The 22,667-nt window shown below is 46.0% G+C and overlaps 1 protein-coding gene across 3 annotated transcripts in view; it reads right to left on the bottom strand.

Annotated features, from left to right (window-relative positions):
- Positions 1-576: 576 nt before the first annotated feature.
- slc20a2 (solute carrier family 20 member 2) overlaps positions 577-22,667 on the bottom strand; it is a 37,441-nt gene continuing 15,350 nt past the window's right edge. For 2 of the 3 annotated variants that reach the window (XM_079732160.1, XM_079732159.1), the window contains exons 2-11: positions 18,372-18,936; positions 17,157-17,297; positions 16,911-16,996; positions 16,202-16,298; positions 15,746-15,865; positions 14,149-14,379; positions 12,031-12,679; positions 11,604-11,789; positions 8,592-8,676; positions 577-5,360 (exon numbers count right to left, since the gene is read on the bottom strand). In XM_079732160.1, coding sequence (XP_079588286.1) covers positions 5,196-5,360; positions 8,592-8,676; positions 11,604-11,789; positions 12,031-12,679; positions 14,149-14,379; positions 15,746-15,865; positions 16,202-16,298; positions 16,911-16,996; positions 17,157-17,297; positions 18,372-18,660 — 2,049 coding nt within the window. In that variant the 5' untranslated portion in view covers positions 18,661-18,936 and the 3' untranslated portion in view covers positions 577-5,195. Of the gene's footprint in view, positions 5,361-7,729; positions 7,815-8,591; positions 8,677-11,603; positions 11,790-12,030; positions 12,680-14,148; positions 14,380-15,745; positions 15,866-16,201; positions 16,299-16,910; positions 16,997-17,156; positions 17,298-18,371; positions 18,937-22,667 lie in introns of all 3 variants that reach the window. The other variant, XM_079732161.1, reaches the window with a different exon arrangement.

The raw sequence follows: 22,667 nt of genomic DNA, 5'->3' as shown, positions 1-22,667 counted from the left end.
AGTCAGACCTCGACGTCATGAAATCCTCAGTTTGTTCCAGCCGGTTGCTGGCATCATCAGATCCATACATCAGAATCCATCGTGGGATTTTTTGTTGTCGATTTGTTGCCGTTTTGAGTGGTCAAGAGAGCTATATTTATGTAAAGTCCTAAATAAACTCACATAACGTATCCTAATTAAAACTGCTTTGCCACGTCTTGCGTTAGAAACACTACCATTGACATTTTTAGGATCCTATCCTTCCGAAATGGATGAATTCATTATCAAATATCGAATGTAACTTACTTCAATATAAAATCAAAGTTTATTTTATATTGAAGTTAGTCACATTTGATATAGCATCTTTATTCAGGTTTAATATTTAACCTGTAACTTGGGGTAAAATATTTTTTACCCAACAAACTTGAACAGCCTTTTTTTAGGCTGCTTAATAAGGTAAAATGCGTCACACCTGCACTTATTGACTTAATTAATGGGGCGATGTAAAGGTACCTGAATGAAAATAAGCTGAAGCATTTTTTTATAGGCTAACCTATAGAGACACAATAATGGACTCAACAGCAATAAAGTATTCTTTGTAATTTTAATTCCCATAATTTAATTCGTTTAAATGCAGACATTTCATCACTAAAATTTAAATAAAACATTACAGTACGATATATGCAAATCAGACGAGCTTCAAGATCTTGCTGAAGCCCAGGCAATTTTTTCAACTTTTTATTTTTGTACTTTTTTTTTGTTGTTTAAATCTGAGGACCGGACAGATTAATAGCGAACAGTAAAGAGACAACACGGATCTGTAAAGCCTGCAGACCAGCCAAGGAGCACATTCTAGAACAAAACATACCAGAATACTAGCTAGACAGCACACAACAACCCTGCTAGGTGTTGCTACCTTTTACATGAAGGTCAAAATGGACGCTCCTCCACTACACTGATCACTGTGGTGATCTGGCCACGCTGTAATGGAGACACTACAGCGCTTAAAGTGGACACAACCTCAAAGAGATGGAAGTGGCGTTGCACCTTCACAACGAAAATTGATTTTGTTGCACCTTCAGGAAGAGGGAATTAAAATCAAGGAAGAGATGGCGCGTTCTACTCCTATACAGTGAACTAATACAGAGTACGGCTATAGTGCAACAGAAGCATGCCAACTCCTTTACCGGCAGATCTAACCGCGTATATACTGATGTACACTTTATGAGTTGGATTATTGGTCTGAGATGCTGTCCCTCTATTAGCACTCGATCCATTTTGGCCTATCAGCACTGAGAATGCATGGGAAGAATGACGAGCGTGTTAGCAAGGGGGTGTCTGCAGAGCACAGTGATGGATGCATGACCCTGACCATGGTATGGTTTAGAGAAAACCTGTCTTGTGGGCGAGTGTCTAGGGAGTGGAGGGGGGCCGAATTGAATCACTACTTAATCCTGACAATGCTGCCCTGGAAACCCATACAGAATTTATTTGTAGTCTATAGTATTAATATAGAATGCTTTTTTTTGTTTTCACCATTGTAAGATGTTGGCGGTATAGTAGACTTGAATTAGCAGTCGATGAGGTTGTATGGCAACAGTTACAGTATATGGCATGAATTTAACTCGCAAAGGCTATGGTTAATCGAATTCGCAAAATTGAGTCAATCATGAGTTTTCATCATAGGCCCCAACAGCATGCAGGTTTCATAGTGAAACTAAATTGGTAGGCTGGCTGCTTCCCTTCAAGGGCCCACGTTTCTCTGGGTGAGTTAGTTCACCAGGGACGTCCGCTGGCTGTGATGTGATTTACAGCGATGGGAACCTCAATACCTTCAGCTCCTCCGTTGCATAACTGACCCTCTACCCTGTGACCCTTACAGAAACTTCTTGAGTTTAACATGTAAAAATGGATCTCTAACACAAAGTCAATGCATCCCCCACTGGATAACACTTGCTCTTGAAAAGGAAGAAAAAAAAGGTATGAGCTTTAAGACTGAGGTCGGCCCTTCGGAGAGATGGGGGGGAAACTATGCTGATGGGCGGGGAAACGGATGCTGGTGACAAGGCCTCGTAATGAGCGTTCTTATATCGTGGAAAACAATATGAAGGCCCAGATAATGATTATGTCCAACTCTAGGAAGGGACGCCGCCCCCAGTCTCACTGCTCATAATCAAAGCAGTACAGGGAAACAAAATTACAAAGTGTTTTCATCTAAAAGTTCAAAAAATAAAAATGGTCATTTCAAAATTCTGATCTATTGGCAACAGACATGTGAGCAGTCTACAGGTTAATAGAGCCCGCTGGGTTAAGTGCTGCCGCCGCCAAGGCAACGGTTGCCACGGTCGCCCACACTCTTGCCACAGTTTGGTTGTTTTCCTAGTGTTGTGGTGACATTCACAGTCTGCAAGAGAGCTGTATCGCGTGTCCTCCGAAAGCTCACCCAGGTTAAAACTCAGATATGGTAGAAAAATATATATAGTTTTGATGAAATTTTCTCTATTCTCTTCATTATTTGAATTGCACCCACACAAACGTGTTAACATGGTATAGTAGCAGTGCAAAAGTGACTGGTACCATGATTAGCACTACTACTACAAACAAAAGAAAAACAAGCCAAAAAAAAGTAAGAAACCCCAAAAGAAAAAGCATGTGTCACTACACATGTACACTCCTTCTCTAGACACTTCGGTTATTTTATGTTTTACTTGGTAATTAATGTTTAATAGTTTTTCTTTCATTGGCATCATTAGGCAATTATTTATTTAACCCCCCCACCCCCAAGATACTTTACGATATGGTTACGATGTAAACACCACAGCACTTAGTCATTTACCAGTTGTTTTTTTTTCACACAGTAAAACACAATGTTACAAGGCAAGTGGCCACTCAAGCATGGATTTGTTCATCTGGAAGATGGAAAGTAACGACAACAAAAAAAAAGAATGAATAAACACACCACAAGCATGACAAACCGAGAACAAAAGAAAGCTCTTGACTTTCTTCAGCTACCGGTCACATAGCTCTGGGTACACTGGTGCTGATTAATGGTAACTCCTTGGACCTTAGTGTCGTCCTGGGCTACGTCTAGCCATGTAAATCGAAACAGGCGCTGTGATAGGCTAACCCAAAGGGTTTGTTAGATTAACATGGAAATAAGTTAACCTCTTCTATACGTTCATATGCTCCAGCTATCGCTAGCGTTATCACCGGTGACTACACCTGTTAACTTGGGCTCTGCATTTAACCCCAACTTCGGGTCAGCCCTGTTTAGGTGTCTGTGTGAAAACTGATCCAGGCGTCTGGTAGAATGTGGCCTAAAGCTCTCTCATTGAGAGGAGCATCCTGTTCAGGCTGTACGGCTAAGTACGAGTCAGGACTAGAGGGAACCTCAGGGCACAACACAGTTCAGGAGATCAGAGAGGGCCGTCTCAACCACACAGCTTTTACACACTAGACGGAAGGAATTGGCATCCATCGTTTTACCGTTTATAGTGTTCTCGAGTACAAAAGGCTCAGGTTAAATATTTCGATATTATCGATACAGATCCAAATAGATGTCATTTTAAAGAGAACATCACTGTGTGTGTGTGTTAGTCTGCCTGTAGTGTGAGTGTTTTGGCTACTGTTGTAACTATTCAACTCAACATGAGGATTGGCATTTTGATATATATATATTGACAGGTATTGCGGTACACTTTGGCATTGTGTGGCTCACCGCAACAGAATCCTTTCTTGAGCAGGTAGATATGTTTTAGTCCCCTAATACTATCAAACTCCTTTATAATAATTGAAATAGAGAATAGCTCCAAGATTGGCTGTAAAAGACGGTTTGTTGACTCTTATTCATTAAAAGGCAGATCCTATTAAACTTCAATTTCAGAGTAGCTTTCAGATCAGATGTTCTTGGCGAGACATGACAGCTGTGATCCAAATCACATGTAAACCATGTTGAAATTGTGGTCAGCCTGCGCTTCTGACCTAATCTTTGTCTGCCAAGGGCCACGAGCCATGTATATGACATGATAAGGAGGCCCTCCCATGAGAACAAACAAAAAAAATAAACATAATCCCCAGAACTGGTGAAGACAGTATTTACAGTACAAATTACAGTATAATACATCATTAAAAAATATGATATCCATCTTTCAAAAACATACAGGGGCTCTTGTTAAAAATGACTTTTTTGATGCAAAGTAAAACTGCTCTGGTATTGCGTAGAAAATATGTGAATTTCGTTTTCATCTGACCTAGGGCATTCTCTGTGCTGGGTTCAGATAGCGATAGCTTCCTGGCTAGCACACCGAGGTGAGATGGGGGATGGGCTGACCACACGCCAGTAGGTTATTGCGTTTTCACTGTAAAGCAAGCCGCAGTACAACGATTCACACTCAAAATAATCCCAATATTACAATATTTACAGGTTTTGTTTCGCTTTTTTCCCCTCCCTCGCTTTCGCTCCCTCTTTTCACGGTTGCTGGTATTTAAAGAGTCGATTTATTTTGGACCCCGACTGCATGAGTTTAGGTAAGCAGGCAGTGGAGACAGGGCAGAGCCTGCAGGAGCTAGTGTCGCTGTGTGTGTGTATGTGTGTGTGTGTGTGTGTGTGTGTGTGCCACACAGATGTGAAAAACCAAACTGTTTCTATCGTGTGTGTGCCTGTGTGTGTATTTGGTAATATCTTATAATTCGGCTTGCGTTAGGTCTTATAGTCTCCACAGTGTGTGTCAGAAATCGGGAAAACTCCTTATTTTCTTATGTACAGCAGTTTGATTGCTCAGGTGAAAGTATTGGTTACCCGCGTGCTGACGCAAAAAATAATAAATATATATATATATATATAAAAAAACAAAAGAAATCTAATTGGAAACTCAAAACGAGTCAGATTTCTGGACTTCTGAGCCAGGCAGCATGTGAACCAACCCTTTCTCAAACCCTCATCATCATCATCATCATCATCAATCAGACAAATTCCTACAACCAAACCACTAGCGTCACACCATTCATTCATCTATCTCAAGGATGCCCCCATTTTGTTTTTGTTTACCGCAGCTAACCATCATGTCCTATTTTGTAATTATCTTTTCACCCATATTCCCCCAAGACGGCAGCACTGTGGTTCTCCTCTGCGCCTCCTTCTCCCCCTGGCCTCTCTCTCTTTCTCTCTCTCTCTCTCGCTCTACCCGGCTCCTCCAACCCCCCCGCCCCCCCCTCCCTCAGACGTAGGGCAGGATGCCGTAGACGAAGAGTGCCATGACGGCGGCGCTGAACAGGCCCGCCACGGGCACCGTGACGAACCAGGCCAGGAAGATGTTCCTGAACAGCCGCCAGTCTACCGCCTTCTTGGAGCGGATCCAGCCCACCGCCACCACCGAGCCCACCTGCCGTCAGGAGAGAGAGAATACGGTCAACAAGGCAGCGCAAACAGGGGGCGCCAGACTTAACCCTGAGACTCTGAGTGATGAGTTGTCCAGGCTTTGAATCTTTTTATTCTGTTACTAGCCAATTATTGAGCTTGATAATACAAAAGTCAGGGATATAGGGTCCAACCCTAGGGAATTATTATGGGTGTTGGGGGACAAAGCCTGAAGATCTCAGTGACTCTTGATGTCACTTCTAACCACGTCTTGGTTAGGTCAATCACAGCCTATGTCAGTTTCTTACGTTAATACAATGAAGTCTGAAATCTGCAGTTCTTCAGTTTAAATCCAAAAAGTGTAAACACAAGTGTAATAAAAATGAAAATAACTTATTACAAATATGTGGACGAAATATCTGAAAACTGCGTCCTACAGAAGTCAGACCACATTGCATTTATCACCACTCACCTCATTTCAGAAATTTACATCAAATAAATCATGCATACGAAATCATACTGAATTAAAATACTCTGATCCTTTGGGGACACACACAAGTGTGTTGGAGTGGCAGCTCCGATGTCATGTGACCAGCATGAGCAGTGACTGGTTATAGTACGGGGGAGGAGGGGGTCTCTGGGTCCATGTGTTTGTTCTTATAAGGCCATGGTAACCGAACACGCCTTGTGTCTCGACACAGCTAATTCTGGACGCGCTGGTCGAGAGCGCCGGTTCATGGCTGCCAGTTTCAGAGCCCTACTCTTCCTCGAGCCCAAAGCTAAATCGGGTCCTGGAATAACAAAATACAGCTCTTCATTAAAACAGAGGTGTTTATTGGACGTTGAGGTCTGCATGTTCTTCTCTCAGATAGTGTGTGGCCACTAGGGATTCTAAACAGAGAAGGAGACTCGTCAAGCCTGACTAGGCATAAGCTACAATATACAGGATGTTTTTGTTTTTAATGTGCCCTTAAACATATTTTGTGTAGACATTATTTAGAAGACTACATTCTAGAGAATTCCCAAACATTTTTTAGCGGCCTTGTTTTTATCTGGACAATCAGTCAATGAACAGCGAGTTGACCTCTACATACTTTAAAATAGCTCATAAATAGCAAATCTTGCATATTGTTGTGTAAACAACCCTTACTCGAGCTCATGGTAATACAATCTAATCTTTTGTGAGTGAACTCCGGGAATGATCAAATGTGTGGTATTCTCGGCGTGCAGTGTAGTAATTGAACTTGCTGTGGCATTTAACTGTAATTTATTCAGTATTTCTCATAAACAACCAGTCACTGTTCATCATTACAACCCAAACATGCATCACCATGGCTGGCCATCCATTCAGTTTCCACCCCACTGAAATGAACCAAACCAGAATACTGGGTTTTTATGGTCATTTTCAGCTGAACGGGCTGGAAGCTGAATCTATGTGCACTTGTTAACAATCACACACCTGGAAAAAAACAGAGGTTGTCGACTTAAATATCTTAAAATTATGTTTTCTTAAATCAGCCATGTGTGTCAGTCAACCTCTGTGCTCGCCCAGTCACAATCACTCGCTCACCACAATAAGTGATTAATCAGCAGATTTAGCATATAGGCATAGCTTATGATTATTGCGTTTTAGAGGAAGAGTTTTGGGGAGGAAAGAAGGGAAGGGTGAAATAAAAAAAATTAAAAATAAATAAAAGATTTGATTTAAATCAAATGTCAGTTTTGGTTCTCGTGCAGCTTTTCCTCAGGGCAGCATAACCCTCACCCCTTAATTCAGTAATGACAAATACCAAAATGGACCTTGCTCATGAAGAAACAGCATAAAATCCAAATTTCATTACACTGGCATTGTTTTAAAATAACCAATAAAACAAGTAATACTTTAAATTTATCAGCCTTGTCTTCAAAGACTGACCGACAGGCAGACTTCTATTTGAATAATGTGTGTCAAAACTAGCCTTTGACATTATTTAGTCATTGTGTACAAGGCAGAATTACAGAATTATTTTAAGTCTTTTACAAGCACATTCGAGTGGCTACTCAGCTTGGAGGACTTTTCTGAACAGGAAATGCTAAACCTCAGAAATTCTCCACAAGCACTTGTAATGGTCGTATTATTCGGTTCAACATTCGCTGATGTTTACACTGCGTGGGCCGCGGTTCCCTTTAACCTCCCTAATCTCTGATGCAAGGGGACACTGACAGGAGGAGAGGGGCCTCTGACAGAAAACGTGCACGAGAGGTCAGAACTGTGAGACCGGGGAGTTATGTGATTGGCTCCATTTTGTTGGACAGTTAAAAATTAAAGTAAAATTATTTAAATAGGAAGAGTGAGGATGTAATGGAGCATGGAGAGGGCTCTCTAGAAGGGCTCTGCTACCACGACACTGATACCTTGCAATGGGTGGAGCTTATGGGGCAGCCCACATTTGATGCAACAAGCACTGTTAGCGCACTCATTACTTCAATGCAAAATCCGCTGTGAACACAGATGGGAGAGGGAGAGACAGAGGGGGGGGAGGGAGGGAGAAAGAGCAAGAGAGAGAGAGAGAGAAAAAACAAGGTTGGGGGGTAAAACAGTGCGAGAAACAAAAAGAAGTGAGCCGAGAGAGATGGAGGGGTTGGTCGTAGGGAAGGACGTGCAGCCAAACACAGTGGGGGATGGTGGGGCCACACACCAGACCATGCCGTCGTTCTGAGAGGGGGGGTGGGGGGTATGGAATGCACGACAGAGCTTGGAGGAGATTAAACAAGAGGAAAACACGACAGGTTGATGGGGTTGGGTCAGGACAAGCCCACAGTGAGGTCTGATAGGAGGGGGGGGGGGGGGGGTAGAGTCCGCGACTTGTCCCGATCGGGTTCTGTTGCTCCTGTAAAGTGCAGGGGAGAGGGGTCACACACTACCGCCCTGCCCACTGGGACACGGCATTGGCTCAGTCAGATATCGTCCTCATGGATCAGAGGCCGGATAGCTTTGTCTTGCTGGGCTACGTCTAGCCATGTAAACCGAAACAGGCGCTGTGATAGGCTAACCCAAAGGGTTTGTCAGATTAACATGGAATGTGGTTCTCTGGGATTTCATGGACGAGTGGGAGAACTGCATTTATCGCCAAATGGTGCCATCAATGTAGACTGACTTCAGCCCGTGTACCCTGGGGGTGGCGGGGGCAGTGTGCATACCCTGACCCCTGGTTACGCCTGCTGTGGGGCGGGGGCCCCCGCGGGGACCGGTGGGATGGTCTCCCCACAGTCATACCTTGCAGTGCGTCGTACTGACAGGGATTCCGATATTGGAAGCCAACACGACAGTGAGTGCAGAAGCCAGCTCAATAGTAAACCCGCTGTGGAGGAAGGTAGGAGTGAGAGAGACAGGGAGAGACAGGGAGAGAGAGGGAGAGAGACATTCTTCGTTTATAAGAAGGTTTGAGATCGACTCGTTTGGACGCCGCGCTCCAACTGCCGCCTCACAGCGTGTACCACTTACCATGTACTGAAGATAGTCCACACACACAAAAAGTCTGCGGTGTGTTCACACAACATGCAAAAACACACAAACACATGCAACACACACACACACACACACACACACACATCTCTTGAACAAACCTACCGCGCTAAACATAGGTCTAGTCTGTATCCATAACGACCACATTGCATGAATCTCACTCGTCATGAAAGCTTCTCCAGTGGTCAGATTTTGCAGAAACACTTGCGATGTAAATCACAGCATACGGCACCTTACTGAGGTTTGGGTGGTGTACAGATCCATAGTGGTATATCAATCCTTACCACCAGATGGCGTGCACGTGTCCAGAACAGAGCTGCTGACAAGTGTAACATAATTATGAGTTATGTTGCAATGAGATGAAGATAAACGTAATTGATTCGGATGTTAAGTATGTGGATGGTAACGATTTTGCCAACACAGCACCTCGCACAACCATCGATTTCATTCACCAACAACTCTGTCCTTTTTCTCAAAACCGAAATCATGCAGATAGCCTCTGGTATCTAGCGATCAAAAAACGTGATGACATTGACCATGATATTCTAGCTATGGTAGCTTTTGCACTTGTTTCTTTGGAGCCTTCTATGGAAGTTTGACTCCTATTTTTAAACCATCTCACTTTTGATCCATGGCTTTTGTGTTTATTACCAGGCAGGCAGCATGGCTCCAATTGGCTTACATTCTTCCAACGTGACAATCCATCCACTGCTTCGTAGCTCTGTTTCTAAATAAACAATGCTATTAACACAAGTTGCTGATGCAAGCAATAGGCTACGTTTAAATTTGCCAGAATGTCTCAATAACAACGCTGGTACAGTCGGTTTGCATAACCAGTTGAACCAGTATAAGCTTGCACAACCCACCGGTAAAACCGGCCAAACTCATACCTTAGAAAATCCCCCTTGACCAAAGCAAGCAGGTTAGGTTCACCATCCCAGTACCCTAAACAAAGGTCATCAAGCCAAGCGATCTGTCGCTGTCTTGGCCAATCAATAATGAGAGAACAAACAGGTGTTGACGATGATTATCCATCTTATCTCATGGTCCTTGCAGTGACCCATGTCAGCAGGGGGGGTTTGTATTTAACGTGTATTTAACACCAGACATGAGCTATCCCACAGTTCTGTTATGCACCCTGTTTTTCCTCCAGACCCAGACATAGAGTGCGACAGAGGGAGAGAGAGAAAGGGCAACAGAGAGAGACGCATGGACGGACAGGCAGGCAGAGGGAGAGAGAGAGAACAACCAAGACATCGAGGGGGCCAACAGAGAGGGAGAGGGAGAAAGAGGAGAACTACAGCGTCAGGATGAAAAATGCCAGTGGACAGTTGAGGAGGGGGAGCTGCGAGGGCATAGCGGATTCCTCTTTGTGTCCTGGAAACAGGCTGAGAGGCTGATGGAGAGCGTGAAGCCACAAGAAAGGAAGGAAGCCAGGCAGGACAGGGGGAAGGAACCGGTCGTAATGGCAAAATAAAGAGCAGCCGGGGAAGGAAGAGGGGAGGAGAGAAAAGGAAAGTGATGGTGTGGAGCGTGAGAAAGACAGCCGGGCGGAAAGGGATAAAGGAGGGTAAGATTTAGTGGCAACACGCCTACAAGACGGAGAGAAAAGGAAGGGGCATTGAGGAGAGAGAAACCAAAACCGCTTGGGTCAGGAGGAGAAAACAAACATGCCGGTGGGTGAGAGAGAATTAGACGAGAATGGTGAATGAAAAGGGGAAAATAAGAACCAAGTGTGGTTGGGTGGAGGATAAAAAAAAACAAGGGGAAAAGGGAGTGAGAGCGAGGAGATGCTGTTGGCGTTCTTCCCTGTGGTCGGGGACAAGAGGCCAAAGCTTGTGCTCTCCCTGCCAAACAACTTCCACACTCCCACTGTGATCTGTTCCTGTCAAGCCACAGGGTTCTGTCTTTCTGGCCCGCAAACCCATCCACCCAATAGCACAACACACACATCAAACACACACACACACACACACACACACACACACACACACACACACACACACACACACACACACACACACACACACACACACACACACACACACACACACACAAACAAGACGGCTTCATGCTGTATGCAATCAACCCTGAAGAAGACACACACTTGTCATACGTGTGTGTGTGTTGGTGCATCACCTCCCCTGCTGGCGTGTGGGGGGCAATAAGATGATAGGGTAGAAACGGAGAAGGCCAGGGATCGATTGGAGGCCTTGGGACCGAGTGGTTCAGCATGTGTGAGCACACGTGTGGTAAATTGAGTTTAGTGTCAGCTAACTACGTTGGGAGGAAGAGCCGTCCCTGGGGGGCATTGTCTGGATGAGACCAAACAGCTATTGGTTTATTTATGAAGGGGTTGTTCTATAAAAAGCAGGAGCACGTGCATTAATCACATTGCTTGTATTTACACTTCCTGATGTATATAGTGTTGTGAAACAAAAAAACGGTTTGCATGGATAGATTGCAATAAAAAAATATATGTATATTCCTAAACAGGGTTTAAACTATACTGGTTTAAAGCTAACTTGAGTTTTATGATCTTTAATGTATGTAGGATTTTACTTTACTTTTTGTGAAATGACAAAAGAGGGCGCTGCCATTATTTATAATGCTCAAATGATTAACCAACTGTGCAGAATCCTCTTACATGGATGTAGAAATATGCCGAGGTAGCTGCCTCTATATGGGCTATACGGGGAGCGTGTGAACTAGCAGTTCTCATGTTAGACACACACACACACACACACACAACAGCAGCTTTACCTTGAGGGAGTGATGGGGGTTAGGTCTTTCCCCATGGTCTGGATCACGCGGCGCCCCCACACCCACAGGCCAGCACAGATGCCCACGCCCCCGTAGAAGAGCAGCCATATGGGGGTTGCGGCGTCCTGCATCACGCCACCCTGGTCGTAGATCATCCACAGTGCCACCAGTGGCCCGATGGCGTTACTGCGGAGAGGAGATGGGGGTGGGGGACGCTTGGTATGAATTCAATGCTTTATCTATTTTCTCTGCTTCATGGAGCGGCTCGATTGTACGGAGAAATGTGTGGTTCATAACATCAAACTAAAGAAACCCTCTAGTTAGAATGAGAATACGGGAGCATTTGAGGAGGTAGAATATCTCAGAATATCTTTTAAAATGTCTTCCTGTTCCTGAGGCGCGTTTCCATTCAGCATGGGGGCCGCACCTGACGTCGTTGCCGCCGTGCGCGAAGGAGCCGAAGCAGGCGGTGAGGATCTGCAGGAAGTGGAAGAGCAGGAACACCTCGGGCTTGTCCTTCTCGTCGGGCTCCTCCTCCGCCAGGTCGTCCAGGGGCACGGGCCCGGGGGCGCCGCCCTCCTCGGGGCCGACCTCCAGCTCCGTGGCCAGCTTCATCTCCACGCCGCCCTCCTCCGCCTCGATCTCCGCCTCCGCCACCGCGTTGCAGTACGACGAGTAGCTGTCGTAGCGCACGCGCTTCTTGGAGTACGAGACGCTGTTGCTGCGGCCGCCGCCGTTGCTGCCGCCCTCGCCCACCAGCTTCTCGTTGTCCTCGCGGGACTCTGAGCGCGGCGTGGGCTGCACCGGCATGCCGCAGATGGCCGCCGTGTAGCAGGTGTAGCTGTTGTTGCGGCGCAGCAGGCGGTAGTTGTTGTCGGCGGGCGCGGCGCCCGAGCGGTCGCCGTCGTCCAGGCGGCCCAGGTGGATCTTGTGCAGCAGGTCCTTGTATAGGCCCGAGTCCTTGTGCACCGTGTGGTACACCTGGCCGTCGCTGCGCATGTGGCCGCTGTCGAAGCTGAAGGCGCCGTTGGAGATGGGCGACTTGAGGCAGCCGTTGGTCATGGAGTGGGTCCGCCCTGAGTGACGGAGACGGAGAGACAGAGGAGACAGGAGGCAGAGAGACAGGAGGCGGAGAGACAGGAGGCAGAGAGACAGGAGGCAGAGACAGAGGCAGAGAGACAGGAAGCAGAGAGACAGGAGGCAGAGAGACAGGAGGCAGAGAGACAGGAGGCAGAGAGACAGAGGCAGAGAGACAGAGGCAGAGAGACAGGAAGCAGGGAGACAAAGGCAGAGAGACAGGAGGCAGAGAGACAGGAGGCAGAGAGACAGGAGGCAGAGAGACAGAGGCAGAGAGACAGGAAGCAGGGAGACAAAGGCAGAGAGACAGGAGGCAGAGAGACAGGAGGCAGAGAGACAGGAGGCAGAGAAACAGTGGCAGAGAGAATTAATGGTATGCGCTCTACCCGGTGAACCACCGAGGCACTCCGCTTGTGTTGAAGCTTTACCTAAATAGTATTGGATTAGAAATATGCAACATTTATAATATATCATAATATTATAATTTGCCTAAGATACGCTTTTGTAGTCTGGCAATAGTTGGCTATTGCTAGACCAAGCTCAATCGTAGATTGAGCTTGGTCTGGGGAAGCTGCTGTCATTTTCTTCAGCACAAGAGGCGTGATCAACGGGCCTAATTCAACTGACTCTGTACGCGATTGGCTGCTTGCCGTCGCTTCCCTGTCGTCATAAACCCTGTCGTGTTAAACCAGCCAAGCGCGCCAAGGGGAAAAGCCAGCTCGGTGATTGGCTCCCTCAAAAACGTATCGGAAGCAGAAAGAAATGTAAAACTCTTCTCTAGACCCTTGTGCAGGGCGAACTCAAATCGCCGGCAGAATGGGCGGGGCTACCCAGTCCAACGCTTTTGAGTATTAAGACTGGTTTCATCTGTTGATAGGTGAGTTTTCTAAACATAAATTATCGCTTATTGTGCCCCAGGCCGTATAACTCGTTATGTTTCATTGTGCGCAGCTGCGTCATGGAATCTTTGCCATTTGGTTGCAAAGATTGATATACCGGTACAATTTGTCATTTGACTGAATATAAAACCAGTTTAGAAACTGTAAACTGGTACGAACCCTAGATTACTACTTGACTTTCAAGAAGGAAAAAGTCAGAAGGCCATACACCTACCCATCCTCAACCTTCAGGCACAAACAGAAAGTCAGACAACAGCTCCCACTCTTTGCAAGCGTTTTATCTCTATTTGAAATGCTGCGTTGCAGGGCCATCAACGTGGCTCCTCACCGTTACAACGGCTCCTCAGGGAGAGGCACAGACTGGTTCTTTGTCGGAAAAAAGAATGGCTGCACAAAGACTGACAACACCCTTCATGAGAGACAGGGGTGAGTTGAGGCTACCGTTTGCCCTCGAGAATTGCAGCTTGTTTTTCAGTTTGGACAGGGCCCTCGAGTCCTCCATGCCAAATTGAATATAAGGCAGCGCTTCCCAGCCTCCCTAAAAAGAGCAGGGCTTTGAGCACACTTACCGTAGACCCTGCCGTTGGGAAGCACGGTGCCCCCGTTGGCCAGGCTGTTGAGTTCCCCGGAGGAGTCGCGGGTGCCTCTCTCGCTGCCTGCAGTGAGCGGCACCACCGCCTCGTCGGTGCCCATCGCCCCTGGCAGCTCCTTGAACACGGGGCTCTCCTCCTCTTCCTCTGGGATCTTATCCAGACTCTCGTCCGAGATCCTGGAGAGGGCCTGCTCCTTCTTCAGACGACCTGCAGGGTTAGTTGGAGGGTTAGTTGGTGGGCAGACCCTCCTCAAAAGCAACCGAATTAGCATGTTTTTAAGGGAAACCACCACCAAGTCAGAATACATTTTTTGACAACAGTGAGCTCCTGTAGGTGGAGGATCTAGAATATTTTGATGGTTAACTTTTTTTTTATTTTTTATGATGATGAGCAAGGAGTGTAAAAGTAAACAAAGCCTGAAAGGGAAGAAGTTTATCAGCTGAGCTCAAGCGATAAATTCCATTGCATTGACAGATCCAGTCCACCACTACCAACAATGGAGAAACCTTTGACATACATTTGGACTCAGGTTTTTACGGTTGAGAAATTGCTGCGAGTCAATTGCCTTTGTGAAGCTGAATAATGAAAACCACCCCTCCCCTCTCCAACGTGTGATTGGATTAGATAGATGGCACTTTGCTTGTAAACTATGTAACTCATACACCTAGATAAACCACATTTACCGCATGACTTCCGATTACTGCACCAATGAATCTTCATCCATCTAAAAATATAACACGTCAGCATCTAAACTCTGACTGTTTTCCAATTTATTTGTATTTGAATCAGCCAGAAAATACGATATGAAGGAAGCATTCATCCAAGTACAGGTAACATTTTATAAAAAATGAAAAATGGGTTAAGTTTTATCATCTTCCAAACAGTATACAGATAACCAGTTTTGCCATGTCACGCTCAACACACTGCCTAACAAATGGGCTAGTATTATGGGAGCAGTGAGGCTCAGCTCACAGCATGCTGAAAGCATATTACCCCATTATTGACTCAGCAGTTCAACTACTGAGCCATGCTCTAAAAGTCTCCAGCCCTGAAGGTGTGCGTTCTTGACTCCAACAGGACAAGCTTACTCTTCTGCCTTCATAAAAACATGCGTGATGAAGCTGCTTAGTGCAGAACCTAGACTATGCCACACAAATGTTTAAATGGGTGCAATATACATGTTTATATATAAAAAAAAACTGCTTGGCTAGTTGTTCATTCTATTATGGCAGGTAACAAGACAAAATTTGAGCTAGACCCTGCAACTCTTTGTTTGTTATCTTGTGCTTCCATGTCTTGTCTCACATGTCTTCCTCCACACAAACGCTATTCCCAACGGAAAAATCCAGTTCTTTCAAGTTCTATTGAAATGACATGCCTTATGAGCGGGAAAAGGAGTGTGCGCACATCCCCCGCCATCTGGGTGAGTACAGAGCAGAGAGGACAGGGTGTGCCGAGTCTAGGCTGGGGAGTTGAGGGGAGGGGTGTCGTCGACTCACAGAGCCCAGCCCTTGGAACCTTGTGGTCATAGGCCTACCCACACGTACACATACTTGACATTTCACAGACATACCTGCTATCTTCCTCCTCATCCAGGGACAGACAAAGAACCACACCACCCCAGCACAGACCACCGACCCGGCCAGAGTGATGAGAAATATGGCCCAGACCGGTAACAACTCCAGCCCTAGCACTGGAACAAACAAACACAAAATGGTTATATACATTTATTTATTTGTTTTTTTACACAGGAGTCTTTTGTTGTATAATTAAGTATTGTATACTGTGTATATGTTTTAAAGTGCACACCATTGGTGAACTTCATTTCCTCTTTGAGGAATATCTATATCTCTCCATCTATGCACACATACACTTTGATCAGTGGCATGTGCAGACTCATTTAGAAGGGGTGGCTTAGGAGTGGCACCGAATAACCGGACCGCAATTCCTTCTGCAAAGCAGTGTATACATCACCAGGGACGGACACTTCCACATACACAGAGACGGATGGAGAGAGAGAGCTGCTTACGGGGAGCTCCGGTGTACATGATGGAGAAGGTGTTGATCCCGATCGTAGTGGCGTAAAACAGAGGCAGCGCCCGTAGGCCATTGGGGACGGAGTCAACCTGGGGACAGAGCATACAGAACATACCCAGGGTTAAAGTCCCCTTAAGCCATGCTGGCTGAAATCCCTGGCATGGAGGCCGCTTCTTCCATAGGCTATGCATTATTAATGGTTAATCTGCGTTATTTCTGTGAGAGGAAACAAGCAAACATTTCTTAATACCATCCTACTATGTATGAGGTGACCCTGTCCTGACTTTGACCTGACAATTAAGCAACTTCTGATTCATAAGTCATAAAACCCAAACTCAAGATGATCTGCAACACTCTTTCTCTTCCGGGTCATTTAGAGGGCCTTTCCCCGTTACATAACCACATCTACTGATGTTGCCAAATCGAATTTTGATTTTGAACTGTGGCTGTAAAGCCTTTGGATAATCTGTAGATGTTAGGAAATAAATGTCTGAGGCGTAGTGTGAATTTGTGCCAGATAACCAATGCAATGCAGTGTAGGAGTCTTCGGCAGGACACAAAAAGTGTTCCCAAATTTGCAACTCAATTACTGTTACATCGCATAATAATTTCAATGCTTCACAATTACACCAGGCACCTCCCAGGTGCAGTTGCTGATATAAGCACATTGCAATATGTTCACACACTGTAAGTCAGCCCACCTTGTTCAGAATGAAGTGCCTGATGAGGAGGAAGAGGAGTCCGGACATCAGCCCAGAGAGGAGGGGAGAGATGAACCAAGAGGACACTAGAGTAGAGGAAACATTGCTTGATGAGAACACACATACAAACACAAACACACAACCAAACTAGGTCAGGTTAAGGAGAAACAATGCAAATTATTTTTTTTCACAATACAATACAAATCATGCACACACACAGACACACACACACACACACAACATTACCAATGTAAACAAGCTGCATCCACTGTACGCCCTTGGCTCCTATGGCGACCATGGAGAAGCCGATGGTGGAGCCAACAATGCAGTGGGTCCCCGAGATGGGCAGTTTGAGGAAGGAGGCGATGAGCTGCCAGGCGGCCGAGCCTGTGGACACACAACAGAGGCATTCATCTCCGGCTTGGATCCGGGTGAGTCCTCCAAAAGAAATGGTTCAACCAGCAGAGTGGGCTCACTGGGCTGTTGACAAACAATGGAGGACACAGGAACGTGAGAGGAGCTCTACATTAAGACGGCATGCATCTCTTGAATGTCACGAGTCGTGGAAGTCATGGGTGCACCCTGCAGAGGCCCTCACCCTGGGGGGGTCCGGACACTGGGTGATGCTGGGTGATGACAAACAATAGAGGAAAAGGAAGTGTATATGTACACTACAGTTACTCACTTTACCGGAGGTAGACCGATTAATTGGCTGATTAATTAGCACCGATAGGTCATTTTACAAACTATGGTTGAGGGTGGAACATGGGTCCGAAAGCGACCAATTGCTGTGCAGCCTCCACCGGTCACACGGGGACATCACTGTTTTACATGGAGGCTCAGAACACAATGTCAAGGTGAAGTCATTGTATGCCCGAGGACATGTTTTGGATATCTGGTGACCTGACCGGGAGGGCAGCCCTTAAATTACCTTTTTCAGTGTAGACTACATCAGAGATATCTTTTTTCAGAAAGAAATTCTCCGCTCCATAAAAAAAACATCAAAGCATTATTCTGGCAATATGGTAAGAAGATGTGTGCTAAACCTTGGGGTCCTAAGGTAAACATCGTAATAGCTAACTAGCTTTGGCGCGAACATCGAAAGTAACAGCTATCAAGAACGAGCTCCGAAACAACTGCCTCTACAAAAAACACCCACAACAACCATGGTCCATCACTAAATCCCCAAATCAAAACAGTTGAAAAGGGTGGATTTGTTAAAGGAAACCCTTGAATTCCTTCGGGCGAGTCATTCTTGGTGTCAGTTATCCCCGCTTTATTAAGTCACGTCAACTCAAATAAATGACTCCCTCCGAGTCCCCCAACAAATACTTCCAGTGTCCGTAAGCTACTCAGAGTGTAAAAAACACAGCCGACACGTCAACCCCATTCCCTTCGAGCTGGAGGGTGAGCCAAAGTGCAACCGCGTTAAGAGGGCAGGGGGGCGAGTTCCAAACTTACCGACCATGGCGCTGACCTCCCCGGCCATCAGCACGGGCACCGTCTCGTTGTACAGGTTCACGTCGATGATGCCCTTCCGTATGGTCTCGCCCACCTTGGCCCCCAGCAGCATGGAGCCCAGCGTCTCGAAGATGGACGCCAGGATGCAGGCCTGCTTCAGCGTCACCACGCCGGAGCCCACCGCCGTGCCGAACGAGTTGGCCACGTCGTTGGCGCCCACGGAGAATGCCAGGATGAAGGCTATGATGAAGCCGAGGATGACCATCCACAGGTACGGTTCCATATCCATCTTGACTGCGTTTTTTGTCACTCCACACGCTCAATTCAAAAGAAGTCAAGGCTCTGCTTAGTGGTAAACCGAGGCGCTTCGTACGCTTGGCTTTGGCTTGGTTCGGACGCTGGCTGTTTGTGTTTGTCCCCTGTGTTTGCGAAGAGGCGAAGGGGAGAAGCACAGTTGCTAACTGGGCGTCTGGAGCTCAGTCCAATGAGTGGAGACTAGTGACGATGGCTGCGAGGAGCATTCCATAGCTTATTGCTTGGACAGACAGTCTGCGCGTTGCTTCACCTGCCGGGGAAAAAACGAGCAATGTTAGTTTGATGATCAATGATCATCAAACGATCACTTGCATTTGCAGGACCTTAAACATTTACCATGCATCGAGCCCCATTCAGACTTCCTTGATGCCGAATAAATCACTGTTTGTGTTAGGATCTGAATAGGTTGGATGCTACATACATGATCATCAGACCATATGTTAGATGGTTGGCTATGGGGGAGAGCAGCTGTATCTGTGCTATCAAATGTAGCACAGACGCCAACGCTCTGATGCACACAGAGCGGTGTTCATGTATGAGGAAGCATTCAATTTTAGCTTAAGGATTTTACATACACTTAATAAAACACATCTAACATGGTTGGATGTAAATGTGTATGGTAACGTTTAAACCATTTCAGGGCACTGAGACAGCGATGCTGTGATCAAGTGGTACGATAGGATAAAAATAACGGCCAACAAAACCTCTGGAAGACTTCAGAGCGATGACGAGATAGTTTTGATCAGAGACAGGCAGAGAGAATCTAATCTGTAGCGTGTGAAGATAGCCACAATAGGAAATCATAGTACACACTGCACTTTAAAGGAATCAGATCAGGTCTTTCGGAAAGGCTTACTGGGGCTATAAAAAGACTACTGTGAACAGAGTTCATGTGGGTGAAGCCCACGGAATTTGAGCAGACTGTTAACACCTTCCCACCCCCTTCCCCACCAACATGGAGCAGAGGTGAGGTGTGTTGGGGCCACCCGCCCCTTTCACAGGTGTGCCAGACATCCAGATAACCCCCCTGACACCGGCTGCCTGGTTCACTATGGAAGAAAACAAGCCATTTCTGCTGTCCCTTTTCTTCAAACCAACTTTAAGACTGCAATCTATGCACTTCTTACCCTGAAAATACTTAAATAACCAAGCAACCATGTGCATATTATTCTTATTATAAAATCGTAAAAAAAGTGTGGGACATCAAGTTATAGCCATCTTTGTTATTATTACAAAAACAAATTGCTACGAAGAAATAAGGTAATCTCTCAAATCAGCTATACTCTTCCGGAGTGTGATGAGGAAGGAGGAAGGAGAAACAGCAGTAGCACAAAACACACTTTCTATTCAAACCTTGAACCAAACCAAAATAACCACAATCAACTGTTAAATTGACTAGTCAACCAATAATAGCCAGTCAACATGCCAATTTTATTCCAAAAACAAAATTACTTTCATGCTTCTCTCCAACTTAGCAAGAAGAGGCTTAAGTCATATACTACTTTATAAATTCATATCCAAGAGTCTGTGAATGGACCGGGATTAGCATCAGGGTTATACACAAACCCAGTTTTTTACAGAGGGATCGACAGCACACACCCAAACCCTCATCCACAAAGATCCCCTAGCTTGAACTAGAACAGTTCTAGGGTTCCTCTTCTTTAACCTGTTCCAGGTGATCAAAAGTCACCATATTAATAATAAGAGTTATTTTCCCTTGGGAGAGGTAAGCGTGTTGCTCATGAAGGGGAGGTATTAACGGTGAACAGCTTTGAGGCCAGGCTGCAACATTCTCGGGGCATTAACTGCTGCCGTGCTCCTGCCTTCTCCCCCAGCACGTGAGGTCCAGACTGTTCCCTTTCTAAACAGCTTCGGGCCGGTTCCAGCTCCCTCCTCTGTACGACATGAGATCCATCTGGAACAGCTGAGGTCGCTCAGACCTGACCTCTATGCAGCTAGCCTTTGGCCATGCACCACACACACACACGTACACGCACAATCACACACACACACACACACACACACACACACACACACACACACACACACACACACACACACACACACACACACACACACACACACACACACACACACACACACACACACACCAGGGCAGGGTTTAATTCAGTTGGTGTCAAGAGGGCAACTTCCAATTATTCATGTGTATTCCAGGGATGCTTTATTTTCCTGTGCAGACTACTAAACAGATTTATCTAGCCATTTTGACAGCACTGCCAGAGTTTTGTTTTTCAGTTGTATCTGGAAAACATTGCAGATAGAAGGCTCACTTAACGGTTGGATGCCGTGTCTATTAAAAAGACTGTGAATACGGATGAAAGCTTATAAATTGACAGCATAAGGTGATAATTTCACCATGTTCGCTTAAAAGCAACTGTAAAAAATATTTTATGTGGGAAACACCATGCGTATAAATAAAACACTTAGGCATCAGATGTTGGCTCCCCTACTGCCAAAACAAAGAATGACACTGTGAAAATCACTCTGCCGTTTAAGCCCTGGCTGTTAAAATACACCATGACAACAAGGTCATACTGCGTAGAGTATTGAAAAGGTGGACATGGATGGCAGTAAGGACAGTGTGTGTGTGGGTTAGGGGGGCAGGAGCAGTCCAAGACCTTGATCATTGCAGTAATCTTCTATAAATGGAAACCTGACGTGACAGCTGTGGCCTGAACGCAGCCAGCCAGTGCTACGACGATGACACACGCAGGTCCACTCGCATGCCATCACTTTCATTCACACTGTTCCTGATTTTTTTTCCCCTGCTGGCTTACGTGTTTGTGTTTAATGTGTGTGGGTTGATTTGGTTCCAAGTTAACGACTTATGTCGTAGTTGTGACATAACTTGGCTTGCTGTCAGGACGTATTATTATTCTGTGCATGGAAATTTGCAATGATGAGGATGCTTGATGTCCAAGGTTAGAAATAAACCCTGTGCAACCACCTGAGCAAACAAAAGGCATTAATGAGGCTTTACCAGAGCCTTTCACTGTGATGTTATTGCCATAATTAGCTATTTATGCAATAGCTCCGATTAATTCAATTTAATTGAAACATCAATTCAGCTCAGATAATTTTTTATACAGATTTGGGGCAACACAAAAACAAGAATATAGTGCATGCTTTGAATGACAATTATCATTTTAGGCAAATGGGATATTCAACAATGACCTCCTCCCACATCCCTCAAGGTAGACACCCTTTTATCGTAACCGTTAATTAACGTAGCAGAGAAGCCACTGCACCACTGCCTCAGCTGGTGCACACTGCCTTGTCACGATCAACAGCCTGCATTGACACGCAGCTCCACAACCCAATGCCTCACAGTCCTCCCTCCTGCCTTCAAACTTTCCCTCCTGTCCTCCCAGCCCTCCTTCTCCACACACGTCCAACCCATCCCAGAGCACGCTAAGCACATACAACAAACCAGGCTAGCCTCAAGATAACGACTTGCAAGTTGACAACCTGGTGCATTCGCGCACTGACAGGTACACACGAACACAGGGGAACATCATAAACGCCTCTATACTTCCAAGGACATTGAAGCGCACGCACACCACACACACACACACACACACACACACACACACACACACACACACACACACACACACACACACACACACACACACACACACATTCATATCTGCTCATTGAAAGAACAACAAGATGGACATGCAGGCAGACGTACAAACAGCCGTCCACCACGAGCGAGATCTTGGAGGTGAACCCCACTCACCTTTATGCCATGCATGCCTCCCCACATCATTAGAGGGTGTGAAGGTGGCGGAGCGTCAACGCCAGAGACAGACTGACAGGGCTGAAGGGAAAGGAAACAGGGAATGGGGCAGAGGAATGCGAGATTCAGGAGGAGGAGGATGGAAGCGGGTATAAAATGGGGATGACCATGTGACTGACAGGAAAGGAGACGCCAAGGGGATGAGAAGGAGAGAGAGC

The sequence above is a fragment of the Pollachius pollachius genome (assembly GCF_949987615.1).
Source record: "Pollachius pollachius genome assembly, chromosome: 1".
NCBI classification, from domain to species: Eukaryota; Metazoa; Chordata; class Actinopteri; order Gadiformes; family Gadidae; genus Pollachius; species Pollachius pollachius.
This window is presented reverse-complemented; position numbering and strand designations above follow the sequence as displayed.